Source organism: Orcinus orca, chromosome 2 (genome assembly GCF_937001465.1).
Source record: "Orcinus orca chromosome 2, mOrcOrc1.1, whole genome shotgun sequence".
NCBI classification, from domain to species: Eukaryota; Metazoa; Chordata; class Mammalia; order Artiodactyla; family Delphinidae; genus Orcinus; species Orcinus orca.
This window is the reverse complement of record NC_064560.1, coordinates 11,373,151-11,393,088: the sequence shown is the minus strand read 5'-3', so window position 1 is coordinate 11,393,088 and position 19,938 is coordinate 11,373,151. Positions and strand designations below refer to the sequence as shown.

The following is a 19,938-nucleotide window of genomic DNA, read 5'->3' as shown; positions in this document are numbered from 1 at the left end:
CGTAGCTCATGTGCTTCGATTTAATGAATTTGGCATCTCTTATAAAGATGCTTCCACAAAGCATCTAGCGGTGACAAATTATATATAGGAGATCTGGAAAAAATAGTGTAGAACATATATGATGGTAGCATCTTCCTCCCAAGACGGCCATGGACTTTGGGGTAGGAAAGCGGATTACAACTGCTTTGACCTTCAGAATAGTATGGTTGTCTCTCAGTATCTATGGGGATTGGTTCCGGGAGCCCGTGGATACCCAAATCCGCAGATGCTCAAGTCCCTTATTTAAAAGGGCATAGTTCAGTCAGCCCTCCATATCCGTGGTTCCACATCCACGGATTCAACCAATCTGCAAAATTCTTTCTGCGGTTGGTTGAAACTGAGGTCGCAAAGCCTGCGAATATGGACTGTATTCTGACTGTAATTCTCAAGTCTGAGCTTCTAGAAGGAAAATGACCTTGAGTGCTGAGGTGGTTTTACCCAGATGATTTCCTTTCAGCAAGGCCTCCAGGAAGAGAGTGGGTCCATGTGACTAAGAGGCCCTGTGCAAGGGAGACAGTGTGTGACAGGTGACTGTGGGCGTGAGGCTGTGTCTTGCCAAGGTTATAAAATTACTTCATTAAACAGCATCATCATCCCTATCCATGGCACATAAAACAGCCCTTAAGAACTGTAAAACGCTAGGACATTTATGTTTTGCTATTTTGTATTTATAGCCCGGCTCATATAATGTGAAATATCTCTATCGAAATAACACTCAAAATTCAAGGGTGCTCACTGCAAAGTGACTAATAGCTCTCCTTCCAAATGTATAACAGATTCCTCCTAATAAAGTATTTTTCAAGACATGGTAAACTTGAACTGAGATCATACTTTTTACACTGTTCTGCACCTACAGTAGCTAAATTCAACAGACTAGTCAAGAATTCACTTGGGAGCAGATTCTTGCCTGTCTGGGCACTTGTATGTGGAGGAAAAGAAGCCACATGACAGCTGCTGTGATTTCTAAGGCATCGCAGATTTAGAGAAGTAGAATCCCGTGCCTTAGAATGAAAGGGAAGGAAAATTTCTATGTACAGGAGGAAGCCTGCATGCTAACTGGTAGCTTGGGTCTGTTCTTAATCATTTAACATCACTTTCTCATTTTATGAGCATGAAGTATTATTGTGTTGGTAGCTTTGAGGAATAGGATACATCCTCGGTTTACAGGTTAATTGAAAGTCTGAATTCATATTTGTGTCATTTAAAATGTTCACAGTGCCTGGCATACCTTTGAAGATTTTCTAAACTATGTTAGATATCCTGCTAGAGAGGTGATTCTGAAAAAGAATGGTTAATTTGTTTCTTTCTCCTGATTGTATAGTCAAAAGGGAGCTATATCAGACGGTCTTGTAAGTAGTTAGACTTGGGACCTTCCCAGAGCAAGGTTTCTTAACTTCTGCACGCTTGGTATTTGGGGCCTGTCCTGTGCATTATACGATGTTGAGCAGCATCTCCAGCCTCCCCGCATCCCACTAGATGCCAGTAGCAAACTCCCCTGAAATGCTGCCCCAGTCGCAACAACCGAAGATGTATGTCTCCAGACATTGTGAAATGCTGTCAAATCCAAAACGTGGATCTTGGTGATGATTAGCTCAGTTCTACCCTTTCCCTCGTGGTAAAGCAGCTTCATTATTGTTAGAACTTGCTGTTATCTTTGGTTCAACCAACCTGTGATCAGTCATTCATTGAGAGGCAGTCACGTGCCACGTTTATGAACATGGTCTCCAAAGCCAGATAGCCTGGGTTCAAGTGCCTGTGCTAACACTTGTTAGCAGTTGTAAACTTTGACAGATCACTGAGTCTTGCTCTGCCTCAGCTTGCTCATCTGTAAAATAGAGATAATAATAGCACCTACCTCATAGGATGGAGCAACTCATTACAGTTAAGTGCCTTGTGCCATGCCTGGCGTAGCATAAGTGCCGAGTTCCTACTTTGAACAAAGCACTCCACTAAATGCTACTAAGCCCAGAGGTGAATACACAGAAATGGTAGGACAAGGACTGTGCCAGAGGAAGCAGGGAGACAAATTGTTAACTATAATGCTAGGAAGAATATAAAGCAGGTGGGCGGGGGATACAGGAGAGAGTAAAAGTAAGTGCGCACAGAGAATGGAATTAGGTGGGATGAAAGATCCAGTTGAGAATGTGTAGGCTCTCAAAGCCACTTTTCAGTCCCTATCAGGAGAATAGTGGGGGTCGTACATTGTCTTGGGACCAGGTGCCAAGAGACAAGCCAGGATTACAGCATCTTCTTAAAATTGCACCTGAGCTGTATGACGGATGCCAAACCGGGTAGCGCTGAAATTATTAGGTTATCTGATGCCTGTTTTGATGCCTAACAGTGCCTGACCGATTCAGTTATTGCCTGAATTGCTTTCCTGGGTAGCTCTAATTAGGGATCAATACATGGTTATTGAGCTCTTTGTGTGCTTAGCTGGGGACTGATTGCTTTGCAGGGTACAAGGAAACTTAGATGTGTCCCCACCTGCAAGGAATACGAACTGGGGAAGACAGTCATAAAACATTAAAAGCATAATACGAACGTGTAAGCTATGCCACGGTTAAGCGCAGGAAGCTTCTGAGCTACGAATGCTTATTAAATAACTGGTTTTTAAGAACAATCCCAACAATAGGATTGCATTCGTAGGTGTTGCCCAGGGATGATCTTGTCACCGTAAGAGCGGCAGTGTCTCCTGGTGAAGTGGAGAGAAGAGAGGAGCCTTTACAAGTCACTAAGGGGGACGGTGTCTTTCCCTGAGGCTGGAGGTGCAGGGGGAGATCTGTTCCCAGCATCTCCCAAGTTCAGCTGGAAAGTCAGGACACGTTTTCCTTGAAAACAATGAGGAACAATGAAAGGACTAATAATACACTGTAGGTTAAAGAGGCTTCCATGGGCCAGCTGGAAATCCAACCACCATGTTATTCCAAGTTCTAAACAATGAAAGTAGACGAAAACTTTGCAGTTACAAGCCTACCATAATTTGGGGACGGCTTGTACATAATTAATTCCAAAGAAGTGATACAGAGAGTGATTGCTGTGAGTTCAGAAATGGGAGCATTTTCCTGAACTTAGGCTGGGCTGGAAGCCTTCATGAGAATGCCAAGATGGACTCGCATTTAAGGAATTTACATAATGGAATGAAAAGATACCATTTGGAAAGACAGATTGGTCTCTATTCAAAATTTGCTGTATTTCTTCCATTATGCTTCCTATAAAAATGACATCTAGATATGCTGTTTTGGCAGTCTCAGAGCACATAGGTGCTGATAAATTGAATTACGATTTCATTCACAGGAATATAACTTTATGGTTAAGTCATATTTGCTAGTCATTCCTTAGGCTGCTGAGTTCATTCAAGAGCTGTCTGATAAACGTGATATTCAGCCAACTGACAAATGTCTGAAGCTAGCCCTACTCTTATCCAAGGGATATTCTATCAAAAATACCGGTGGAATGACTGCCACAAGCTCTGTGTTACTTTAAACAAATCAGTTTCTCAAAAGGGAAAGCCATCCTCTGTCACTAATTAGGTGACATTAAAACGCACCCCTGTATCTCCTCTGAATATTCACGAGGTGCTGTCCATCAGGCGCCTTAGGTCTGAAACCGGAAACTAAGAGCAACCTAAATTCTGTGAGATTCAGATAAGCCCCTTTCCTTGCCAACTAAAACGTCTTTCTTCAAAGAGAAGAGGAATAAATGTTTAGGTACAGGTTCAGCCTGGCAAGATCAACTCACTGCAGAATTGGCGTGACTATGACCCAACCTGAAGACGGGGCTCATCTAAAAATAGCCTGACGGCCCAGCAGCTGAATAATCCAGGGCTGCCATGATGTCCCAGCCATTTAACCCCTCTTGTGATTAGTTGTCCTGCTCTCTGGTGGAGTTTACAGAGATTACACTTGTCCTTATTTGAGTTTTGGACTTGATTTTTCATGAGGGAAGTGATTAAATACAGCTATAGGTCTAAGCATTAATTTGAACTTCCAAAAATTGTGGGTCTTAAAAAGTCTTTATTGACTCTTACAGGGCCAACATGTATTGCCAGTGATACCTACTCTTTCTCCCTGTCCATCTTCAGAGCTGAAGGGATGCAATCTCTTTTTTTTAAGTTTATTTTCTTGAAGTATAGTTATTTACAATGTTGTGTTAATTTCTGCTCTACAGCAAAGTGATTCATATTCTTTTCCATTATGGTTTAATCACAGGATATCGAATATAGTTAGTTCCCTTGTTGTTTATCCATCCTATATATAATAGTTTGCCTCTGCTAATCCCAAACTCCCAATCCATCCTTCCCCCAACCCCCTTTCCCCTTGGCAACCACAAGTCTGTTCTCTGTAAGTCTATTTCTGTTTCATAGATAAATTCATTTGTGTCATATTTTAGATTCCATATGTAAGTGATATCATATGGTATTTGTCTTTGTCTGACTTACTTCACTTAGTGTGATAATCTCTAGGTCCATCCATGTTGCTGCAGATGGCATTATTTCATTCTTTTTTGTGGCTGAGTAGTATTCCATTGTCTGTATGTAACACATCATCTTTATCCATTCATGTGTCAGTGGACGTTTAGGTTGCTTCCATGTCTTGGCTATTGTGAATAGTGCTGCTATGAACACAGGGGTGCATGTATCTTTTTGAATTAGACTTTTCATCTTTTCTGGATACATGCCCAGGAGTGGGATTGCTGGATCATATGGCAACTCTATTTTTAGTTTTTTAACTGTTTTTCAAAGTGGCTGCACCAATTTACATTCCCACCAACAATGTAGGATGAAGGGGTTCGATCTCTTAATTGCAGACTTTTAGAAGGAGAAACAGGACACTTCCCAAAGGACCAATGATTGCTACTTCTCTGGTCAAATGATGTTTTCAGTATCATGCAGCCTCAGGTTTTTTTGTCTTTGTAATAAAGGCAGTGTGTCCCTACTCCTGCAACAAGCACAGGGATCTAAGAAGACCAAAAAAAAAAAAAGAGAGAAAGAGAAAGAAAAACCCATGAGAGAGACCAAGTATAGGAAATGCCTTCCTTCTTTTCCCTAGGAATCATCATCTTATCTCTTTGGAGTCCACCCTGAGAATCTGTGGATCAAAAGCAGGTGGGAAGGGCTTCCCTGGTGGCACAGTGGTTAAGAATCCGCCTGCCAATGCAGGGGACATGAGTTCGAGCCCTGGTCCAGGAAGATCCCACATGCTGCAGAGCAACTAAGCCCTTGTGCCACAATTACTGAGCCTGTGCTCTAGAGCCTGTGAGCCACAACTACTGAGCCCATGTGCCACAACTACTGAGCCTGTGCTCTAGAGCCCGCAAGCCACAACCACTGAGCCCGCACGCCTTGAGCCCGTGCTCCGCAACAAAGAGAAGCCACCATAATGAGAAGCCTGCGTGCCGCAGCTAGAGGAAGCCCGTGTGCAGCAACGAAGACCCAATGCAGCCAAAAATAAATAAATAAATTTATTTATTATTAAAAAAAAACAGGTGGGAGTGGGGAGCTTCCTTCTGCAGCCCCCGTAGGATCACTCAAGAGACCATCACCCCGTATCCTCTGATACCTTCACTCATTGGAAGGTCAAATACAGGTCTGTATTCAAGTAGCCAGAACGTGAACAAACAGCTACTCATACTGGTTTGTACCTGTACAAAAAAAAAAAAAAACTGCTCTGTCACTTCCAGAGCAGGAATATTAAAAATTGCCCTCAGGGAAGAGGAAGAAAATGCAAAGCACATGATATCATAAGGCAGGGTGTAGGCTTGCCCTGGGGAGTGAAGGCGCTCGTCAACTGGGAAGTGGAGCCTCACCCCAGATGGTGGGTGAGTCACAGGAGGTGGCCCAGAGCCCTGCTGGGAGCCCTGGATGGGGGAGGGGGTACACGTGACCAGCTGTGTTTCCTTAGACCCTGCCTTGCCAGTAAGCCTCGGTGTCCTTGTTGTGACCAGGGGATGGCAACTAGGACCTCCTACGGGTTCTGTTGAAATGAAAACGGGTGTAAAATTGCTTTGTGAACTGGAAAGTTCTCCATAAATAAGAGACTTTATGACATACACCGTGAAGCCATAGCCCCTTTGCATAAAGGAGCAGTAGCGCACGGGCCGTTTGGAGACTGTGTGTCTGAGGCACTGTGTGTCCAGAGGCTGGCTTAGGTCCGTATTCTGGTCTCAGCCAGAACAGCCCGCCCAGACAGTGGGTTGTGAAATAGATTAAAGGCGACCTGGAGTTTTTCCAGGTGCAGTTGCTATGCTGCGCAGAAACCTCCCCTCACGGAAGTCAGCCATTGTGCCCGTCAGGAGCGCAGGCCCGGGCGTGGCTGAGCTTTGCCCAGCCTGCTGGGCCTGCCACACATTTTTTTTTTTTTTTTTTGCTTCAGTCAAGATCACCAGACCAGAATGGAAAGAAAACCAGGGGCGTCTAAAATAAGTTCCTTCTAACTAGACAATTGTGTGAGTCTAGAATTCTGCATCTGGCAGGATGCGGTTCTCCTTGGGTTATGGGGGTGAAGAGAAGGGGCGCCTCTATTTAACAAGGGGTGGGAGCCCCTTGGGGGAAGGCGGGCCGTGTTTCCTCTGTGTGCCAAGTTCATTCAGCTGCTTACGTTTCCTGCCGTGACCTCGTTCACTGGCTTCCTGTGTTTGAACTTCCTGGGACTTTTCTTGCCTCTGGCATTTTGCATTTACTCTTCCTTTGCCTTGTGCTTCCTTCCACCTTCATCTACCTGGATGGCTCCTCCCTGACGTCAGGGCTTCACCCGAAGGCCATGAGCTCAGCAAGGCACACCTACACACGTACCTGTGCACATACACATAACCGTATGATTAGTATATCGATATGACAAATAATATATTACATTATAAACAAGTAATATCTGTATATATATGTACATACATATATATATATAGACTTGGCTAAAAAGTTCATTCAGGTTTTTCGGTGATATTGTATGGAAAAACCCGAAGGAACTTTTTGGCCAGCGATATATATCTATATCTATATCTATATCTATATCTATATATATATTTTTTTTTTTTTTTTACTATGTTGTACCATTACTTTCAACCCCTAGAATGTAAATTCCACCAGGGTAAGCCCTTTGTTTTATTTATTTGTTTTTATTTATTTATTTTATTGGAGTATAATTGCTTTACAGTGTTGTGTTAGTTTCTGCTGTACAATGAAGTGAATCAGCTCTATGTATATATATCCCCTCCTTCCCGCCTCCCCCATCCCACCATCTAGGTCATCACAGTGCACCAAGCTGAGCTTCCTGTGCTTTATAGCATGTTCCCACTAGCTAGCTGTTTTACACATGGTAGTGTATATATGTCAATGCTAATCTCCCAATTCGTCCCACCCTCCCCTTCCCCCCGTGGGTCCACATGTCCCTTCTGTATGCCTGTGTCTCTATATCTGCCCTGCAAATAGGTTCCTCTGTACCATTTTTCTAAATTGCACATAAATGCGTTAATATACAATATTTGTTTTTCTGGCTTCACTCAGTATGACAGGCTCGAGGTCCATCCACATCTCTACAAATGACCCAATTTTGTTCCTTTTTATGGCTGAGTAATATTCCATTGTATATATGTACCACATCTTCTTTATCCGTTTGTCTGTCAGTGAGCATTTAGGTTGCTTCCATGACCTGGCTATTGTAAATAGTGCTGCAATGAACATTGGGGTGCATGTGTCCTTTTGAATTATGGTTTTCTCAGGGTATATGCTCAGTAGTGGGATTGCTGGGTCGTATGATAGTTCAATTTTTAGTTTAAGGACCCTCCATATTGTTCTCCGTAGTGGCTGTATCACTTTACATTCCCACCAACAGTGCAAGAGTGTTCCCTTTTCTCCACACCCTCTCCAGCATTTATTGTTTGTAAATTTTTTGATGATGGCCATTCTGACTGGTGTGAGGTGATACCTCATTGTAGTTTTGATTTGCATTTCTCTAATAATTAGTGATGTTGAGCATCTTTTCATGTTCCTCCTTGGCCATCTGTATGTCTTCTTCGGTGAAACGTCTATTTAGGTTTTCTGCCCATTTTTTAATTGGGTTTTTTTTTGATATTGAGCTCCATGAGCTGTTTATATTTTGGAGATTAATCCTTTGCTGCTTTGCAAATATTTTCTCCCATTCTGAGGGTTGTCTTTTCGTCTTGTTTATGGTTTCCTTTGCAGTGCAGAAGGTTTTAAGTTTAATTAGGTTCTATTTGTTTATTTTTGTTTTTATTTTCATTACTCTAGGAGGTGGGTCAAAAAGATCTTGCTGTGGTTTATGTCAAAGAGTGTTTTTCCTGTTTTCCTCTAAGAGTTTTACACTGCCCGGTCTTACATTTAGGTCTTTAATCCATTTTAAGTGTATTTTTGCATATGGTGTTAGGGAGTGTTCTAATTTTCATTCTTTCACATATAGCTGCCCAGTTTTCCCAGCACCACTTACTGAAGAGGCTGTCTTTTCTCCATTGTATGTTCTTGGCTCCTTTGTCATAAATTAAGTGACCATATGTACGTGGGTTTATCTCTGGGCTTTCTATCCTGTTCCATTGTTCTATATTTCTGTTTTTGTGCCATTACCATATTGTCTTGATTACTGTAGCTTTATAGTATAGTTTGAAGTCGGGGAGCCTGATTCCCCCAGCTCTGTTTTTCCTAAGATTGTTTTGTCTATTCAGGGTCTTTTGTGTTTCCGTAGAAATTGTAAAATATTTTGTTCTAATTATGTGAAGAATGCTGTTGGTAATTTGATAGGGATTGCATTGAATATGTAGATTGCTTTGGGTAGTATAGTCATTTTCACAATATTGATTCTTCCAATCCAAGAACATGGTGTATCTCTCCCTCTGTTGGTGTCATCTTTGATTTCTTTCATCAGTGTTTTATAGTTTCTGAGTACAGGTCTTTTGCCTCCTTAGGTAGGTTTATTCCTTGGTATTTTATTCTTTTTGTTGCAGTGGTAAATGGGATTGTTCCCTTAATTTCTCTTTCTGATTTTTCATCATTAGTGTATAGGAATGCCAGAGATTTCTGTGCATTAATTTTGTATCCTGTACCTTACCAAATTCATTGATTAGCTCTAATAGTTTTCTGGTGGCATCTTTAGGATTTTCTATGTATAGTATCATGTCACCTGCGAACAGTGACAGTTTTGCTTCTTCTTTTCCAATTTGGATTCCTTTTCTTTTTCTTCTCTGATTGTCATGGTTAGGACTTCCGAAACTGTGTTGAATAAGAGTGGCGAGAGTGGACATCCTTGTCTTGTTCTTGATCTTAGTGGAAACGCTTTCAGTTTTTCACCATTGAGAATAACTTTTGCTGTGGGTTTATCATATATGGCCTTTATGTTGAGGTAGGTTTCCTCTATGCCCATTTTCTGGAGAGTTTTTATCATAAATTGGTGTTGAATTTTGTCAAAAGCTTTTTCTCCATCTGTTGAGATGATCATATGGTTTTTATTCCTTAATTTGTTAATATGGTGTATCACATTGATTGATTTGCATATATTGAGGAATCCTTGCATTCCTGGGATAAATTCCACTTGATCGTGGTGTATGATCCTTTTAATGTGTTGTTGGATTCTGTTTGCTAGTATTTTGTTGAGGATTTTTGCATCTATGTTCATCAGTGACATTGATCTGTAATTTTTTGGTGTATTATAATGTCTAGTTTGGTATCACGGTGATGGTGGCCTCGTTGAACGAATTTGGGAGTGTTCCTCCCTCTGCAATTTTTTGGAAGAGTTTGAGAAGGATAGGTGTTAGCTCTTGTCTAAATGTTTGCTAGAATTTGCCTATGAAGCCATCTGGTCCTAGACTTTTGTTTGTTGAAAAAGATTTTTAATTTCAGTTTCAATTTCATTACTTGTGATAGGTCTGTTTATATTTTCTAATTCTTCCTGGTTCACTCTTGGAAAATTGTACCTTTCCAAGAATTTCTCCCATTTCTTCCAGGTTGTCCATTTTATTGACATATAGTTGTTTGTAGTAGTCTCTGATAATCCTTTGTATTTCTGCAGTGTCAGTTGTGATTGCTGTTTTCATTTCTAATTTTATTGATTTGCATCCTCTTCCTTTCTTTCTTGATGAGTCTGTCTAAAGGTTAATCAATTTTGTTTCTCTTCTCAAAGAACCAACTTTTAGTTTCATTGATCTTTGCTATTGTTTTCTTCATTTCTATTTCATTTATTTCTGTTCTGATCTTTATGATTTCTTTCCTTCTACTGACTTTGGGTTTTCTTTGTTCTTTTTTCTATAGTTGCTTTAGGTGTAAGGTTAGATTGTTTGTTTGAGATTTTTCTTGTTTCTTTGGTGAGATTGAATTGCTATAAACTTCCCTCTTAGAACTGTTTTTTTTGCGTCCCACAGGTTTTGGGTCATCGTGTTTTCATTGACATTTGTGTCTATGTATGTTTTTATTTCCTCTTTGATTTCTTCAGTGATCTCTTGTTTATTTAGTAGTTCACTGTTTAGCCTCCATGTATTCGTGTTTTTTACAGTTTTTTCCCTGTAATTGATTTCTAATCTCACAGCATTGTGGTCGGAAAAGATGCTTGATATGTTTTCAGTTTTCTTAAATTTTCCGACACTTGCTTTGTGACCCAAGATGTGATCTATCCTGGAGAATGTTCTGTGTGCACTTGAGAGGAAAGTGTATTATGCCACTTTCAGGTGGAATGTCCTATAAATATCAATTAAGTCTATCTGGTCTATTGTGTCATTTAAATCTTGTGTTTCCTTATTAATTTTCTGTCTAGATGATCTGTCCATTGGTGTAAGTGGGGTGTTAAAGTCCCCCACTATTATTGTGTTACTGTCAGTTTCCCCTTTTATAGCTGTTAGCATTTGCCTTATGTATTGAGGTGCTCCTATATTGGGTGCATATATAATTGTTATAGCTTCTTCTTGGATTGATCCCTTGATCATTATGTAGTGTCCTTCCTTGTCTCTTGTTAACATTCTTTATTTTAAAGTCTGTTTTATCTGATATGAGTATTGCTATTCCTGCTTTCTTTTGATTTCCATTTGCATGGAGTATCTTTTTCCATCCCCTCACTGTCAGTCTGTATGTGTCCCTAGGTCTGAAGTGGATTTCTTGTAGACAGCATACATATGGGTCTTGTTTTTATATCCATTCAGCCAGTCTGTGTCTTTCGGTTGGAGCATTTAATCCATTTACAGTCAAGGTAGTTTTCGATATGTATGTTCCTATTACCATTTTCTTAATTGTTTTGAGTTTGTTTTTGTGGGTCCTTTTCTTCTCTTGTGTTCCTGCCTAGGGAAGTTCCTTTAGCATTTGTTGTAAAGCTGGTTTGGTGGTGCTGAATTCTTTTTGCTGAACTTTTGCTTGTATGTAAAGCTTTTGATTTCTCCATCTGAATGAGATCCTTGCCAGGTAGAGTAATCTTGGTTGTAGGTTTTTCTCTTTCATCACTTTAAGTATATCCTGCCACTCCCTTCTGGCCTGCAGAGTTTCTGCTGAAAAATCAGCTGATAACCTTATGGGGAGTCCCATGTATGTTATTTGTTGCTTTTCCCTTGCTGCTTTTAATACTTTTTCTTTGAATTTAATTTTTGTTAGTTTGATTAACATGTGTCTTGGCGTATTTCTCCTTGCTTTTATCCTGTATGGGACTCTCTATGCTCCCTGGACTTGGTTGGGTATTCCCTTTCCCACTTAAGGAAGTTTTCGACTATAATCTCTTCAAATATTTTCTCAGACCCTTTCTTTTTCTCTTCTTCTTCTGGGACCCCTAGAATTCGAATGTTGGTACGTTTAATGTTGCCCTAGAGGTCTCTGAGACTGTCCTCAGTTCTTTTTTCTTTATTCTGCTCCTTGGCAGTTATTTCCACCTTACTGTCTTCCAGCTCACTTATTCGTTCTTCTACCTCAGTTATTCTGTTATTGATTCCTTCTAGTGTATTTTTCAGTTCAGTTATTGTATTTTTCATCTCTGTTTGTTCTTTAATTCTTCTAGATCTTTGTCAAACATTTCTTGTATTTTCTCGATCCGTGCCTCCATCTTTTTCCAAGATTCTGGATCATCTTTACTATCATTACTTTGAATTCTTTTCCAGGTGGGTTGCCTATTTCCTCTTCATTTATTTGGTCTTGTAGGTTTTCACCTTGCTCCTTCATCTGTAACATATTTTTTTGTCATCTCAATTTTTTTTTTTTTTTTTAATGGGTGGGATTGTGTTTCTGTCTTCCTGGTTGTTTGGTCTGAGGCTTCCCGCACTGGAGTTTGTAGGCTGTTGGGTAGAGCCGGGTCTTGGTGCTGAGATGAGGACCTATGGGAGATGTCACTCTGATGAATATTCCCTGGGGTCTGAGGTTCTTTGTTAGTCCAGGAGTCCTGACTCAGAGCTCCCACCACAGGAGCTCAGGCCCAACCCCCGGCTTGTGAACCAAGATCCTGCAAGCTGCATGGGGTGGCAAAAAAAAAAAAAAGGAGCAGAACAATAACAAAGAGTAAAAAATAAAATAAGATGAGAAAACTAACAGCTATGTTAGAAAAAATAAAAATATAGATGAAACAACAGCCAGAAGGTAAAACAGAACCACAGTAGCATACACACAAAAAACAAACAGCTGGAAAAGGCCTTGGCTGTGGGAGGTGGGGCTTTGGTGGGGGTGGGGTTTAGGCTGGGGCAGGGTCTAGGTTTAGAACCTGCATGATTGGGAAAGGCCCTGGGGTGGGGGGGGCTTAGGGTCAGCACGGCTGGAGGGGCCCAGGAACGCCTCTGGCCTCGAAGGCCAGAGGAGCAGGCCCAGGACCCCAGCAGGCTTTCTGGGCCCGAGTGGGCGGGGGAAACACTAGGTGCATTCCCCCCAGCCTCTGATTCCCGAGGCTCCTTCCCTGTTCGTCTCTCCTCTTCTCACTGCCCGCACCACCCGCCCCATGACCCATGCAGCTGGAGGGGGCCCTGAAAGGCAGGGGACCAGGCCTGGAAGCCCAGCAGGCTTCCCAGGGCCCAGGTGGGTGGGGGAAACTAGCCGCATCTCCCCTGATCCTCCGATCCTGGAGGGCCCCTCCCTGTCTGCCCCTCCTCCTCTTCTCCCCCTCCCTACGCCCCTAGGACCAGCATGGCTGGAGAGGGCCCCAGAAGGCAGAGAACCCAGCCTGGGACCCAGCAGGCCTCCCGGGGCCTGATTGGGCAGGGGAAATGCTAGCTGCACTCTCCCCTGATCCTCCGAGCCCCCGAGGGTCCCTCCAGATGTGGGAACCCCTCCCCTTTCCCAGCCACCCCTCGGGGCACTGGTCCCATCCGGCCTCCACTTTTCCTCCTACCCAGTAGCTCGGGGGTTCCTCCTGTCTCCTTGAGTGTCGAGGTCCCCCACCAGCATCTGGCAGGTGCCCTAGTTGTGGGGAGACGTGAACTCCATGTCCTCCCACTCCACCACCTTGACTCCACCAAGCCCTTTGTTTTATTCACCACTAATGCCCCAGCAGTTAGAATTGTGTCTGGCATAGTTCATGCCAGAAAAATCGTTGCTGAATGAATGAACTTGAAGGGATAAAAGGAAGCCTTACGTATCCATCAGGTTTTGCCTGTTATAATGTGCTTGTGCATGTATTTTCTCCTTTGCCCTTCTTCCCCATGTCACTGTAGGAGGACAGCTAAGGCAGTTGTTCTCCTAGTTTGATGGTTGAGGAAACTGAGACTCAGAGACATGCAGTGATTTATGAGCACTGATTTGCATCTCCCCTTGAGTGTCTGTTGGCCAACTCAGCACGTCCAAAAACGAACTCCTCTCTTCCCATCTCGGGTATGACTACTTCTTTCATCCATTACTTGGGCCAGAAGCCTTGGTGTCTTATTGATGCCGTCTCTCACATTCCACATGGGACAGCAGAGGATGCTCTCGGAGCTGTATCCGAAGATGCCCAGACTCCAGCCCTTGCTCTCGACCTCACTGCCACCACGCCAGTCAGTTTCTTCTCATCTGTTCTGCTCCTCAGTCATTCAGGGGCAAAGTCATACCAGCAGAGGGACAGCAAGGCTGAGAGAGAGGTCAGGACAGTGGAGAGTATGTGAGGGGGTCTCCCAGGTAAGGAGCAGGAAAATTAAAAGGAATTCCCACACAGTATTGATGGCTGGCAGTGAAGGAGGTAAGGCCAGCCTGCAGGCAAAGAGCTGGTTTGTGTGAATGGGAACAGAAGACAACCGAAGATTGCTGTTCTTAAAGGGGATTTTGGAGTTTCAGATCTAGAACGTAAAACTGTATCAAGTAAGAATTTAACGTCAGAGAATGTCTGAAGAAGAGCTTGGGGATCTTAGTGCCAAATTTCTGAAAGGGTTATTGGTGCGAATGTTGAAGCTCTCAAAGGTCATGGCCTGGGGTGTGGCAGCCAGGAGGCCAACTTCCTGTGCTGAGGTCATCCAGGGATGTGTGGGAATTTCCTGGATGCTGGTAGGGAACTTCAGGATGAGTAATTCAGAACCCAGAAGCAGGGGAGATGTTGAGCGTTTGGACAGATGACGGATTGAAGTGGCAATGGGAAGATAGAACAGCCCTGGTCTCCTTTCTCCATGAGCAGAGGGCAGGGGGAGAGACAGCAGCCTTCAAGGTCAGGGTTTTAGATGATATTTCTTCATGAGCCTCTGTGTGCCCCGTCCTCCTCTAAGGACTGAGGATGCAAGAAAAGGTGGGAGATGTGGTTGTTATCCCCAAGGAGCATGCAGTGGTACCTAGGCAGTACTGTTGCCTATGAAATATTTAGAGGTACGTGTCATTGTAGCCCTGTTGCAATTACCACTAACTCTGTTAATATCTCCCCAATAAATCTAGGTGTTTCCATGAGAAGTTAAATTTATTGGGCATTTTTAGAAGAATGTCCTTAGTTATCAGCTCTTTCACCAATAGGTTACCTTTGGGCAGAAATAGAAAGCTCATGGCTCAGAGTCCTCCTTAAAGCTTTACCACAAATTCAGATCATTTGAATTCCAGTACTCTGTTGAATTCATCTAAAAACAGTGTCTTCAATTACTCTGGATTTTTTTCCCTCATAGCAAAGAATCGGGGCATGAACAAACAAGGGCATGGCCTAGCTTTCAACCTGTTCACTATTCAAGTTCTGGGAAAAACGCCTTCGGCACTGCCAAGACGAAAGGGTTTTAAGTCACTTAGATAGCTCCTAGAAAAAAAAATTGACTTTGTGAAAGGCAGGCATTGCTTAAGAATGATGATACTTGCCACGTCCACAGCAGCTCACATGGTACCTAGCACATATTAAGTGCTCAGAAATGTTTGTTGATGACTCATTGACCATTTATCACTTTCTGAAGGGGAGAGAGTTGACAGGGAATGAGCAGGAACCAGAAAAATAATTACAAAATATTAGAACTAGAAGGGAATGATGGACCACCTAGCAAGTACTCTCAGAAAGCCAGCCCTGGTTACTGTAGTGGTTGCTGACTATCCTGTACCACTGCGTTCCAAAGTTAGTAACTGGTTACAAAGGTGAATGCGGACTTGGGACCTATCACATCAGCTTGGTTGGCTGGTGTCAGCCAGCTCTCCGCACTTCGGGATATTTAAAAACATTTCCTTAGGGGTTTATTATAGGGGAATTCCATTCTCATACTACTTGTTTTTTAATAGCCATTAATTTACCTAGATACACAATGATAAAGACTTAATTCAGGCTTAAGGAGGCCTCAGTCAGTCCAAAGACAAGTCCCCAGTCAAAAAACATTGAAAGTGAAAACTTAAATCAAAGTCGTATGAATGGACTCAACTGGCTAAAAATATCTCCCCAAATGCAGATTTTTTTTTTTTTTTTTCCTTCCCTGGACTCTGCAGACAGAGAGCAGACCACGAGCAGACTGGGTTTTGCTTCATCTTCACAGGCAGACATGGGGCTCGCAGGAAAGCTGGTTGTAGCAACAGGAATTTAATACTGGGATCAGCACGTTCTCTGGATTGGATTTGAATTTTTTATTAATATTATGCTTGGACCCCGAGAAAATTCATTCAGCCAGCCCGACTTATGACACTAAATGACTAGTTAACCATACGTACTAATCACATAAATATGGTTTATGGAATGATATAAAATGGTTTCTGAAATCACTTGTAAACCATCTTTTCAACAGTAATTATACCTGCCCTGGAATACCTTAAACCAAGCGATACTGGCAACAATTAACTTAAGCATCTTTAGTCTTCTGATGATTATCGTACAAAATTGCCACTGCAATAAAATGACAGGGTTGTTTTAATTTCTCTTCTTCCACTGCATTTCTCTTTTTTCCCCTTTCCCATTAAAACATACTTCATAACATTTCATCATGGGAGAAGTCTGCCTAAGTTTCCAGTTGCTGAAATTTAGTTAAACCATAAAATTGTTTCCAGATTACCAACCATGAAATGGAAAGACAATCTTATTTATGAATTTATAAATCAGATAATCTCCCTCAAATGAATCCTGAAACCAGAAACACTTTGATGATTAAACAGGAGGGGGAAAGTTTTCTCATTACCATGTGTCAAAAGAATTGTATTTCTGTGAAGTGGATTTGGCCAAGACGGTGGAACACGCATGTGCAATCCGTGCGCACAGCGCCTGGGGCATGCACTGTTTCCTGAGCAGGGGGAGAGAATCGCTCTCCCTTGACCGTCAAGCTCAAGTGTACTGAACTCTCAAGGTTCTGACAGATCATGTCTCCTTCCTGGTGACCCCACTGGTGACATAGCCTGGAGGAGGCCACCCAAGGAGCATCCCGTCCTGTCCTCACAGATACAAAAGGAGAACAAGTGTGTGGGTATCCGGACTAAACGCAGGGCTGTTGCTCTACAGCATCCAGACCCTCATCCTATGTCAACGTCATCCCTGGGTAGTCAGGAGACTGGGGCGCCGTTTGGGGGTTTTCTTTCTCTGCATCCTAAAACCGTTGTCTAGGGGAAGATGGGTGAGAAGCCAAGTACCTGCTGAGCCAAGGCGGATGCCAAAGGCGTGTACGAAGCCCTGTGGACAGCCCTCTGAGAGGACCCACCTGTGCTGAACCATTCGGCAGTTCTCACCGTGGTGATGAATCTGTTGATGGTCAACGTCTTGAATCTGGAATGATTCTAGTGCTTTGTTTCAGTTTTTAATGCTGCTGCCCTCCTTTGTTAGACCAGTTAATGAAAGCTGGTGACCAGAGAGGGACCAGAGAGTACACTGATTTAGCCCTAATCAGGACCGTGCCTAGGCCAGCACTGGAATCCATATGCCGTTTCTCTCCCACCAGACTCTTGCTTATTCTCTGCATCTGTGGACTTACCTACTGTTTACATCTCTTAATGTGATTGTCTCTTGAGTGTAGTCAGTCTCCGCACCTTCGTATCCTGTACTACAGCTTCACAGAACCCGTTAAGCCTCTTCCTAACCAAAGCTGTCTAGACCCTAAGAATGTCCTGCCATTTTAAAAGAAATGAAATCCTTTGCATTTGCCTAGGATTGAATAAGAGCGTTAAACTCGTACATCTCGGGGTAGCTCTCCGCCACTCTTAGGGTCTTGAGTTTGGCTTCCAGCCTTACTGTGGGAAGAATGGGGGTTCTGGACAACTTCTACCTGGAACTCAGCAGGTCCTCCCAGAAGTGGTCCATTTCCCAAGAGCTCATTTGTGTGAGTCTGTACCCCTGACACATGGAGACAAGCCACCACCCCATCGCTTCTGAGCTGCCATGCAACTTGGGTCTGATAAACTTGGGATCTCCCATGGGTATTTACTAACCTGCTTTCGTGAGTGGAATTTCTTACTTATTTTTCTCTTTGGCAATGCACTGCTTAATGGCAGACAGGCCGCCAAGAATACACGTATAACTGAAAATGCTCTGCAGCTCAGAGGTTTAGCGTTCACAGCTATGCCTGAAAACACTTGGAAAGTCATTCCGGGTAGATGCATATCTCTTCTCACTGTTTGAGATTTCTTCTTTCCACACTATTAGAACAAAGAGATCATACTATTAATGCTTAATTTTTCCCCCCAGTGGGTTGACAACCATTAACTCTCCAGACTGCACGACTTACATCCAAGAAACCCAGTATTGTGACACAACCGTCCATTTTAAACTAAAGGAAATGCATGGAATTCTGAAGTCAGAAGCTTGCGATTGTGAAATGACTCTCAATGGGTTTTTTTTTACGGCACTAAGAGTTATATTCCAAAGGCAAAACGCAAGACCAAAAAGTTGTGTATGAACAAAATTACCCTTGAAAGTCCTCTTGATTGCCATGAAGTTCAGGATACAGATACAGCATCTCTCGTGAAGTCCAGCATATCAGTTATTTTGTTCTAGTGAAAGAACAGACCGCCATGACTTTTTCTGTTGGGTACCAGGTAAAGTAGTTGGCTTGTAGTTAAAAGCCACAGTGTCTGAAAGTGCTGTTTGTAGCCCAGGAATCATCACCATTGCTCATACTACAAGAGGCCCATGGGACTGAGACCCCCCGTGAAGAATGGGGTCCCTTTTCTGTTTCAGGCTGGGACTAGACACTTGCTGATGGCATACGATGGCAGTCCAGGTGTCCACACTGTTCTAACTCTTCTCCCTTCTCTCTTTTATTGTCTTGAGCTACCAAGTAGGTATAACTGAATTCACATGCCAGTGCGTGTGTGATGGCCGTCCTTAGCGGAGGTCACTCTGTGGTGGTGATTTGATAATGTGTTGGGAATACTGGGAGTAGTTCCTTGGCGCTGCCATTGTCTGACGTACAGAAATGGGAGCCAGTTTCAAAAGCTACATGAATTGTGTGTAGCACCGGAGAGCCCTGAACAGAGAGGTGTAGTGTCTGTGCATAATATCAAAATCGGGAAGAGTTTTTATTTAGGTCTTGAGATAACCAGGTTGTTAGGGGTGTTTGGTTTCCTGCTCGATCCTGTAAAAGCCCCCAGGTTCCTGTGACATTGAGTTGAGGAGCCTCTACCCTCAAGGAAGACATTGATGTCAAGCACACTTTTCCGTGTTCGTAAGAGACATTCGCTTTGTGTTGCTCTTGGGCTTTACAACAAGTTTTACTCCAAACACACAACGAACATCTCCATCATTTACACCAAAGTCAGTCAGCAGCCTCCCAGCTGCGGGGAGGAACACAGCTCAGAAGTGGCCTAGGGTCCCCCTGGTGCAGAGGTCAAATAGTAAAAGAAGGGCAGAAAGGCTCAAACACACAAAGATGCACAAAGAGAATTATTTCCAAGCTTTTCTGTTTTCCATGAGGCCTCTGCTGGTCTGTCCAGTGTCTTTTCAGTAAGGTCATCGGGTTAATACTAAACTCTGTCCATCAAATCTTGAGCTCAGTGGGAATTTGCAGGCTCGGTAGCTTCCCCAAGCCAGGTTGGGGTGAACTTTGGAGGCCTGCTAAGTGGAACTTTTATAACCCTCAGATGATCATTCACCTAGACAAACCAGTCTGAAAGTCAACATAAGCTTTAACAAACAATTCTCTTGTTTTACAGAGAAAGGATGCAAGCCATGGAGAAACAGATTGCCAGTTTAACTGGCCTTGTTCAGTCTGCGCTTTTTAAAGGGCCCCTTACAAGTAATAGCAAAGATGCATCTAGGTAAAAAAAAAAAAAAAAAAAAAAACCAATTCAAAGTAATTCAATCTGTTTCTCTTTAATGATTAAGATCATTCATTCATTCCAATCGTTTTCTTGTAATCATTTCAAGGCTGAAAATACCCGCATCTCTATGAATCATGGTTTGTTTGCTTGTCTATATCTGGTAATTCTTTGGCCCAAGAAGGGTAAATGGGCTTCCCAGTGCATGTGGCTTCATGGACCACTGTGCAGTGCCTGCCGCCACCATCCACATGTATCCACATCCTCCGTCATCTGAGGGCCATGAGCGTGCCTCAGCTGCACACCTGGGAAGCCTTTTCCATCCCGGCCAGTAGTGGTGCTGATGCTGAAATACC

At 43.0% G+C, this 19,938-nt stretch overlaps 1 protein-coding gene across 15 annotated transcripts in view; it reads left to right on the top strand.

Annotated features, from left to right (window-relative positions):
* The window catches only part of KIAA1217 (KIAA1217 ortholog), a 325,812-nt gene that overhangs the window by 254,265 nt on the left and 51,609 nt on the right, over positions 1 to 19,938 (top strand). For 10 of the 15 annotated variants that reach the window (XM_004280956.3, XM_049705361.1, XM_004280954.3 and 7 more), the window contains one exon: positions 19,478 to 19,582. The exons of the other annotated variants lie outside the window; for them this stretch is intronic. In XM_004280956.3, coding sequence (XP_004281004.1) covers positions 19,478 to 19,582 — 105 coding nt within the window. The remainder of the gene's footprint in view (positions 1 to 19,477; positions 19,583 to 19,938) is intronic. 15 annotated transcript variants of the gene reach the window in all.